At 45.7% G+C, this 10,000-nt stretch overlaps 1 protein-coding gene across 1 annotated transcript in view; it reads left to right on the forward strand.

Annotated features, from left to right (window-relative positions):
* The window catches only part of COL5A2 (collagen type V alpha 2 chain), an 89,595-nt gene that overhangs the window by 75,459 nt on the left and 4,136 nt on the right, over positions 1–10,000 (forward strand). Inside the window, exons 36-42 of the mRNA XM_023762115.1 lie at positions 1,531–1,638; positions 2,447–2,500; positions 4,374–4,481; positions 4,854–4,907; positions 5,897–6,004; positions 7,760–8,051; positions 9,115–9,302. Coding sequence (XP_023617883.1) covers positions 1,531–1,638; positions 2,447–2,500; positions 4,374–4,481; positions 4,854–4,907; positions 5,897–6,004; positions 7,760–8,051; positions 9,115–9,302 — 912 coding nt within the window. The remainder of the gene's footprint in view (positions 1–1,530; positions 1,639–2,446; positions 2,501–4,373; positions 4,482–4,853; positions 4,908–5,896; positions 6,005–7,759; positions 8,052–9,114; positions 9,303–10,000) is intronic.

The following is a 10,000-nucleotide window of genomic DNA, read 5'->3' on the forward strand; positions in this document are numbered from 1 at the left end:
GAGCTGTGGGACATCTGCATTTCCCCCGCACCCACTAAAGGGATGCCCCGCAAAGAAAGAATCCGAGTGGCTCTCTAGGAATTGTTAGTGCCTAGCATTTCATGACGTGGTTTAGATCAGACAGGCACTGACTGAGCTGGACATGTCCCAGCTTTCCCAGAGGCTCCAGTCCCGACGGGTGGCCGCACAGCTGTGTGGGACCAGCTGCCTGGAAGGCAAGCAGAGCCCTTCTCCTAAGCCTATCATGGCGTCACGGCTCTTCCCACCCTAAGGCCCATCCTGGAGCAGAGCAGGCTGGGAAGCCAGGCAGACCTGGTTGGCATCTTGACCACTGAAGTAACCGGCTATGTGGTCTGGAACACAGTTTCTGAACCTCGGTTTTCAAAGACTCTGAATATGATTGATACTTACACTACTGGGCATTTGTGTTTTAAATCCCACGTTGAGTATCCACGAGGCACTGAAGTAAAGAGGAAGAAGAGTTTTGATTAATTTTGGGGTCCCCCCATCTACATAAAGCCAGGGAATGTAAATTTCCCTTGGTCAGTATATATTGTGTAGGGCATTAGTTCTCAAAGATTTTGCTGCTATATGCCCTGATGTCATTGTGGATATATTTGGACTCCTATGTGCATTTTAAGTTTCCATCACATTTTATTTTGATCATAAGTTCAAATAGTTGCAGAGGCCATCCTTGGTATTTTCCAAGTGAATATGTGCTTTCTGTATGTTTCTTTCAAAATCCTGGAGTTGCCAATTTAGCTTATTCAATGTATCATGAGTCTGTTCTCCAACCTATTGCCCAAGTTTATCCTAACTAACCAGTCAAGTAAGGCGATTTCTGTCAGAAAAAAATGGCCTGACCCCATTACTTGCGTTAATCCCTGTTCCTGCAGCGGTCATCTCGCTTTTGATTGCTTAACGAGACAAGTGAGACGGGAGCCCTGGCGCAGTGGGTCTCCCGGATGGAGTCAGGAGCAGCCGCTTCTTCAGATGCTTCTGAGCTTTAGTCCCCAGTGCACGGTGCACTCGGGAGTAGGCCCCTGGCTGGGCCCAGAGCGGTTTCCTCCGGGGGCGTCGCACCGCAGTGGAGTGCAGACCTTGGCCTCACGCGATGGTGCAGGCGTGGGGAGGAGCCTCCATCGTTTGTTTTCTCACATGGGCCTGGGGCTGGAAACCCAGAAAGTGGTTTCCTTGGCATGTTCTGTTTCCACACTGTTTGGCGAGACTTTGTCTCGCCCCAGAGCACAGACCCCCCAGAGCAGGGACGTCTGGATAAGAAACATGCCACCTGCTCTGGTCCGGCATCGGGGCAGGAGTGAGGGGAGCAATCATCTTATTCTTGGGAGGAATCATCTTATTCTTCTCAGTCTGAGTTATTAATAAGTAAATAAACTATTGCAGTAAATTGTAAGTAAAATAATAAAGTAAGTTTTTAAAAAGGTATTGTTCATCGTGAATAGCATGGGCATATAGAACACCACTGTTTGAATGAAGGCTGAAAGAGTGATATCCTGTTATTCTTGTCAGGGTGACCGTGGAGACCCTGGACCCGCGGGTCTGCCAGGCTCTCAGGGTGCCCCGGGCACTCCCGGCCCCGTTGGCGCCCCCGGAGACGCAGGACAGAGAGGAGACCCGGTAAGGAGAGGCCATTTCACTGGCAGCGACTAACATCGATGCTCTGCATTAGGAGCCACTTGGACGCATGCGTACAGTCACCATGTGCCCTTGACTAGAGCTACTTGGACGCATGAATACAGTCACCCATGTGCCCTTGACTAGAGCTACTTGGACGCATGAATACAGTCACCCATGTGCCCTTGACTAGAGCTACTTGGACGCATACGTACAGTCACCCATGTGCCCTTGACTAGAGCTACTTGGACGCATACATACAGTCACCCATGTGCCCTTGACTAGAGCTACTTGGACGCATACGTACAGTCACCCATGTGCCCTTGACTAGAGCTACTTGGACACATACGTATAGTCACACATGTGCCCTTGACTAGAGCTACTTGGACACATACGTACAGTCACCCATGTGCTCTTGACTAGGACTCCAAACCAAGAATGACAAACAGTTCATTATGAGTTAATTTTCTTAGTCTTTGAGGCAAACATTTGATTTCTAATAGATATTCAAAAATTCTGATGCTTTGACTTTCACCACCTAAAATGTTGTGATTTATAGGAAATCGTGTTAAATTTAAGCAAGTACTGCTTCACAATTAATAAAACTGATTATAGAGTGTCATTGGAGTGAGATGAGCACATTCTTATACCAGGAACATTAGCCTGGTTTTCATTAATTAGCCAGAAGGGTATGCATAGGTGCCCATAAACTTAGTAAATATCCAACTACAAATATGTCTTTTAAATTCTATATCTACATAGTATATGCACTTGTTTTTTTTTTACCAACTTTTGTGAAAATTTCTTCTAGGGTTCCCGGGGTCCCATAGGGCCACCTGGTCGAGCTGGGAAGCGTGGCTTACCTGTAAGTTCTGTTTTTCTTTAGAAAATGATGTCTTCTTTCATAAAATACCCTCCCAAAGAAAAAGTACAATTTAAGGTTTATAAATTACCAAATTTCTCAAGCTATGGATTCTTTCAAATAATCAATAAAGATTCTTAGAGTCACAGTTGTCTCCCAAAATAATAGGAATAACCATACCCTTCTTTCTGAGATTTTCTAAAAATCACATAATGGGTTTAAAAGCTGTAGTCAATATTATGTTTTATTTTCAATGAGATTCCACTGCCCGTGTTCAGTTCTTTTGCTACTTGCAGTTACTTCCAGGTCAGAGAGCCTTACACAGATGTCTTACTGGGAATGAATTATTTCTATAGGCGGTCTCTTCTGTTCCTCTCACACCTGTTATATAAATCCATATCAATAGTTATGAAGATCATGGCCTTAAAATCCTGGCCTATTATTAGATCACAATTCTCACTTTCGATTTGAGCCCGGCTAGAGAGGATTTCATAGTTCCATAGCATGTTCAAGTCAAACGTTTTCTAGCCAGTTACAAAAACAATCCAGTTTCATTTTTCATGATTAAATGAATTTTAGTTAATAATAACAAGTAGGTGGTTTCTGGTTTAGTTTATTTTCAATTATGAAATTTTGGAGCATTCCCCAAGTAAAAGAACCTCTCTAACATTATGAAAGCATTCAGGCTGATTTTAGTACATAATATATTTTTATTGATTTCAGAGGGGAAGGGAGAGGGTTAGAACATCAATGATGAGAGAGAATTATTGATTGGCCGCCTCCTGCACGCCCCTCACTGGGGATTGAGCCCGCAACCTGGGCCTGTGCCCTGACCAGGAATTGAACCATGACCCCCTGGTTCCTAGGTCAATGCTCAACCACTGAGCCATGCTGGCTGGGCTGATTTTAATATTTAAATTTACAACATTATATAAAATATAAAAAATTACTGAGATTTAGTCTTGTTTTTATTATAAAAAGGTTTTCATACTGTTTGACAATTAGGATATCCAAATTAAAAAAAAAGAACCATACAAAATAAGAACAACAAACTGGTAAGGAAAAATATTAACCCAAGAGCCTGTCTGTTTGGTGGTCTCTTTCATCCTCCAGTTCTTTTCCAGGAGAGCTGCCGACAGCACAGCTCCCCCACGTAGGCGACCTTGTCAGTTTACCATGAGCTCTGGACCGGAGCTGCTGTTGTCACCTAAGACTTAAGAACCAGGAAAGAAAGAATGAAAGGAAAGGAAGGAAGGTGCCCGAGACTGATTAGACTGATCAGATAATTTTCACCTTTTCTCTCCGTGTAGCTTCTCTCCCATAAGAAGATTCTTAATTATTGCTTTTCCTTTAGTTTCTCAGGATCGGAATTGATGCATCTACTCTCTTAGCAACTTTCCAGTATGAACAGTTTTTTAATATAGTCCCAGCTGTCATGTCCAGTTTATCTGCATATGCAAATTTAATAAGCATGTTCTTTTTAGAGGTAGCATAGTAAATAAGGACTCATGTTTTGCTTTTAAAGAAGCTATTTATGGCAGCAATGTTTTCACATAATAGCAGCCGAGTATGTGAAATACAGTCTTTGAAACTGTTTTAGATAAGAAAGACCAACTTAAAAATACCTCATTTTAGTATAAATATAGGATAAACATTAAAAAACTAACTCTTAGGAAAGCATTATTAAATGCATTATGTTTTAATTATTACCTTCATTCCAAAAGGCAAAAATCTCTAGGTCTGATTCCATTTATATAAGTAAATATGTTCATATAAAGTGTAGTACTCAAAATAGCAGTAAATACAATTGTAAAAGGTAAAATTGTAGGAAATTGTAGTCTCAACAGGCAATACCCATGCATGACCCTGTTTCTAGGGACCCCAAGGGCCTCGCGGTGACAAAGGCGATCATGGGGACCGCGGCGACCGAGGCCAGAAGGGCCACCGGGGGTTCACCGGTCTTCAGGGACTTCCCGGGCCTCCTGTAAGTAACTTCTCCACCAATGACCTGCCCTCCGTGTGAACGTGCACAGCTGTCTTGACGTGGACACTTGTCGTAAAATGGATGGACGTTTTGTACCTTACTGTCCTTTCAAAATAATGAGTTACCCACCTGGCCACCGTCATTGCCATTTGTGAGCTGTGACTTTGTAGGAAAGACATGAACCCAAAGGGTATGTCCACCGTTCCTCCTGCGCTGTCGTTACTTCTGGGCAACTCACGAAGACCTTTGGAGACATGACTGTGCAAGGAGTTGATGCAGCTGATGTCAGCGGCAGCGGATTTTAACCACCCGAGGCGGCAGAGTGCAGGATGGGAATATTTTGGTAACATTTTACATGTTTTTCCCACTCAGGGTCCCAATGGTGAGCAAGGCAGTGCTGGGATCCCTGGACCATTTGGCCCACGAGTGAGTAACTGAGCTGAACCAGGTGTGAACGGCGATGCGTGCGGTGATGTCCTGTGAGAGCCCGAGTAGCATTTCACGGGTTGAAGCGAGAATGGCCCAGGTTCTCTGACGCAGGCAGCCAACGCATGAGAGAAGCCGGTCGGCAGTCACCTTTAAGTAGAAAGCCCTGTGCTATGATGTGCTATTTCATGGTCGCACATTAAACCTCTCTCCTGCGGTGAATGCACTCACCGATGGGCCATCCTTACCCGTGTTCACTGACATGTCCGTTACTTCGCACTCTTGGAGGTGGTCTCCTAGGACTGCCCGTGCAGCGGAGGCAGGGCTGGCTGTTCTGCGGCTGAGTGTGTTTTTTTTAAGGAACTGGGGTCCTTCCTCAGAGTGTTTGGCTTAAGGCTAATTCAGAAGCAAATCATAAAATGAAACCAACATTTGTGGCTTTTAGAAATTCCACATTAGTATTCATGCTGCCCCTAATAGGTCATTAATGTCATAACATAATTGACCGACATAATTATTAGGAAAATCATTAGAATTTCTGCTATGTCTAAATCTAGTGTAAACAAAACATTTTAGGAGAGTAGTATTAAAATTGTTAGGATGTCATGAGATACTTGTATAAACACACAAACATAACTTATAATTATGTTAATCACTTCACCTTCTGCCTTTTTCTTACTCCTAGTTCACTGAATTTATAACTGAGTTTACAATACATGAGATTTGATGAAATAGTCCCAATACTAATAAAAGTAGATGACGAGTCCATTAAAGGTTTGAACTGCTGCTGGTCTTTTATGTGCATGGATGGAAATTGATGTGCGATGAAATAGTAAAGTAGGAATGTTCTGGAACTCCATTCGTTAGTCATTAGGATCTGAATCTGAGAAACTGCTGTGATAGTTCATCAGGAAAAAGGTTCTTTGTTTAGAGAAGGGCGCTGTGGGAGTTTTCTCAGAGAATCTAACATCCAGTTTTGTTTCTCGCAGGGTCCCCCGGGCCCAGTGGGCCCCTCAGGGAAGGAAGGAAACCCCGGGCCGCTGGGCCCCATCGGGCCTCCTGGAGTGCGGGGCAGCGTCGGGGAGGCGGGGCCCGAGGTGAGTCACAGGGTGTGCGTGCTGAGGCTCTGCTGGTCCTCACAGCCGGCGCCCAGCCGTGGACGAGGGACAGAAGGGACTCTGAGAACAAACCTGAAAGTCACAGGAGAGCTTGTCTGTAGAAGTAACTGTTTCAGCTCTTTAATCCAGATCGTTCAGAGCCGGTAAAATCAGAGTCCAACGTGCTGGGCCTCCTTTCATGGGCACCGATGAGAGCAGAGAGCGCGGCGTGCTGGGTCCCGATGGAGCTCGGGGGAAGTCGCCTGGCCTTCATGGCGTACACTAAGTGTGAGGCAGATGAGTGTAGTTGCTCATGAAAATGCTGCAAAGTGAAGAGTGTGAAATCTGAGCTTTCCTCTATTGCAAATGACATTAGGAAGGATTTCAATGAACGTTTTCATCACAACGTTCCAGTAGTGCCGACTGAGGGTTTTGTAAACTGTGTTGGGCTCTGGCTTCTCGGATCGTTGGGACCCTCCTCATCTCTCTTCCTCTTCGGTCCGATTGACCTGTCCCTCTTTATTCTGACTCTGCCCCTCACTGGCCATTACACTGAATATTTATTACTTATTTTATGAAACGAAAAGCCTTATGTTTCCCATGGTCCAGAGGAGTATTCCCCGTTATCTCTCTGTGGGCGGAAAACAGCCGGAAGTGCCATTCCTCTGACTTATTGGCCCTCCACTGACTTTATGTGGCGGTTCCTCGTCCTCGCTAGGAAAAACCTCCTGAGATTGGTGTAAAGGAACTCACGGGCCATGATGTGAGCTTAAAAGTGAACCCAACAGGTGTCACAGGCTCTTGAGGTGAGGAAAGGCTGAAGCAACTTGTCCAGAGCCAGCTCCTCAGGGGCGGACTCCAGCCTTGTCTGCCAGCGGGAGCTCCCAGGTGAAAGGTGACCACACATCTTCCAGCTTCTGGGCTGATTCTTTGGTTAAGGGAAGGGCTAGAGAGCCGGGCCGGTGTGGGTCAGTGGTTGAGCGTTGACCTATGAACCAAGAGGTCACGGTTCCATTCCCGGTCAGGGCACATGCCCAGGTTGCAGGCTTGATCCCCAGTGTGGGGCGTGCAGGAGGCAGCCGATCCATGATTCTCTCTCATCATTGATGCTTTTCTCTCTCTCCCTCTCCCATCCTCTCTGAAATCATTAAAAATATTTTTTAAAAAGGCTAAAGAGAACATTCTTAAATTTTATTTAGCACACAGAATTTTGAGCTACCCATTAGTTTGTACAATTAAGACTTCCCGCCTTCCCCCTTATTTGAAAATAGGGGACAGTTGTCTTGTGGGTGTTCGTTGTGGGTATGTCCTTGGTGTTGACGTGCAATCTTACAGAACTGGGACCCACATTCCTCTGCATCCGCCCTTTCAGCGTCTGTCACAGATCCTGTGAGACATTGTAGTTGGCCTTGCCCCCAATCGTCTGGAAATGAATGGCCACAGCTGCATATTTAACATAAACTATATTCATCTTCAGGGTGAACATCAGAGCACACACTTGGTGCTCTGAGCTTGCTGTAGCTCAGATGCCGACTTGCAGGCCTGTTGCCTGGGAGGTAGTTCCGCGTCACTCTCTCCCTTGGGAGGTTACAGGCTGGCAGGCAGAGCCCTCAGGTTAAAGGGCGCGACTCCCAGGTCCCTGCACCGTGAGGCCGGGTGTAACTCCCTGGGCACCAAGTCCCAGCAGTGCCTTGTGTCCAATGGAAAACAAAACAACAAGTGTGTTCATGTGTTTCCAATGTTCTTAACCATCAGGGTCCTCCGGGCGAGCCTGGCCCGCCTGGGCCTCCGGGTCCCCCGGGCCACCTCACGGCCGCCCTTGGGGACATCCTGGGGCACTACGATGAGAACATGCCAGACCCCCTCCCCGAGTTCACGGAAGACGAGGCGGCTCCTGACGACAAGAACAAGACGGACCCCGGCGTCCACGCCACCCTCAAGTCCCTCAGCAGCCAGATTGAGACCATGCGCAGCCCCGACGGCTCTAAGAAGCACCCGGCCCGCACGTGTGAGGACCTGAAGCTCTGCCACTCCGCAAAGCACAGCGGTGAGTGCTCCGCGTTCCTGACCGGGTGTTCTCAGCTGCATCCCAGCCACGTTTCACTGACCGCACTCCAGACATGTAGTGATGCCGAGAGAGGACATGGTCACCATGTCATAGAGTTTGTGGGTTAGCGGGGGGGACCGCCAATGACATGAAGAACGGGGGTGAGACGATAAATACTCTGAGAGAGGACACATCCTGTTAATGATCTAACCTCCTCCTGGTAGTGCCATTTCCATCCAGAAGTCGTCACAGTTGGTGATTTTGTGGTGCTGTGACGTGGAGAACACTTGCTGAAGCAAGGCTGGCTTTGACCTACCTCCATGACTTCGCAGGGATTTAATATGCTCACATGTATCATTGGGCCTTCAAGAGTAGAATGAAGTTTATTTTATTTCCCAAACTTATTTGACGATGAAGTAACTTTCATGCAGTTTAATGTTCTATAAATACAGCTTTAAGGATCTCTGCTGGCAGGAGTATATGTTAATACAAAGTATTTTGGAATTAAGTAGTCTTTCTGTCCTCGTGGTGTAAACCATGCCTTAAGTTTGCAGTATTCTGTCATTTTGATTAATCTAATCAGACCTGGGGAAAAGGGATTCTGGGCCATAAGAAGAAGCTGTGAAATGCTTAATGGCTCCAGTTAACTTTGAAATGACATTGACAGGGAGAGCTGAAATGATCTGTGAGGACTAGGCAGTTTCATTCTCAGCTCTAGACTTTATAGCCACCAATGTCTCTACATTTTACTTAAAACGCAGTTTTTCGTGCCTATTATATATACACACTTAAGTATACATACACACAGATAGATGCACAAGGACATATTTACTTGTGTATTTGACTACGTGTCCAGCACCATGCACTGACTTGGTATAACCTATTTCAAGTATCTCTCAGATATAATAGAGATCAATTCTAACTAGGGCCAGTGAGATAATTCATAACATTCTAATCACAGTTTAACTCATATACTTACTATATCGATAGTTTTGACAATACATGACTCTCATCATGTTTGAAGTTCACTTTTCTTAGCAAATATGTTTATTTTGGAAAACAGGCGAGTACTGGATTGACCCTAACCAGGGGTCCGTGGAAGACGCCATCAAAGTTTTCTGCAACATGGAGACGGGCGAGACGTGTATCTCAGCCAACCCGTCGAGCATCCCCCGGAAAACCTGGTGGACCAGCAGGTCGTCCGACCACAAGCCCGTCTGGTACGGCCTCGACATGAACAGAGGCGCTCAGGTAATCGCCGCCGCTCGCTTACAGTCGCGTTTGCTCTTCACTCTTCATCACGCCTCGGGGTTTATTTAGGACCATGTTGTTATTTTTTGACCAGATTTATTTTACCTTGTTAATTTTAAAGTCATATATTCTCATTAGTTGCCATTGCTGTATCATTGCATAAACAAAGTTTTAGTATGAATTAAATGAACATAAATTTTGCATGGTGATTTTTTCATTGGTGGGATGTAGGAAGTAATTATTTTTATTATCAGTTCCTTAATGCCTGTCACGCTGACTGTGAGGTATACGTGAAGGGGTCTGGCCCCCTGAAGGACAGGAGACCTAGGTGACTGCTCCCTGGATGGGGACAGCAGGACGCCACTAACCTTCCAGAGCCTCAGGCTCTCATTGTGAAGTGTTGGTGACGATATCTATTTCATAGTCTTTGTGTGAATATAATGTCCTTACTATAGTATCCAACACCTGGTAAGTTATCTATAATAATAAAAGCGTAATATGCTAATTAGACCAGACATCCTTCCGGACGACCTTCCCGACGAAGCCAGGGCTGCAAGGGAAGCCCGGGTCCCGGGTGCCAGAGGGAAGCTGGTGCTGGCAGCCGGGGGAAGGAAGGCCTACTCTTGCACGAATATTGTGCATGGGGCCTCTAGTAAATAAATATTACATAATTACTATAAGTATTCATAAAATTAAAC

Source organism: Myotis lucifugus, unplaced genomic scaffold, assembly GCF_000147115.1.
Source record: "Myotis lucifugus unplaced genomic scaffold, Myoluc2.0 scaffold_234, whole genome shotgun sequence".
Taxonomy (NCBI): Eukaryota; Metazoa; Chordata; class Mammalia; order Chiroptera; family Vespertilionidae; genus Myotis; species Myotis lucifugus.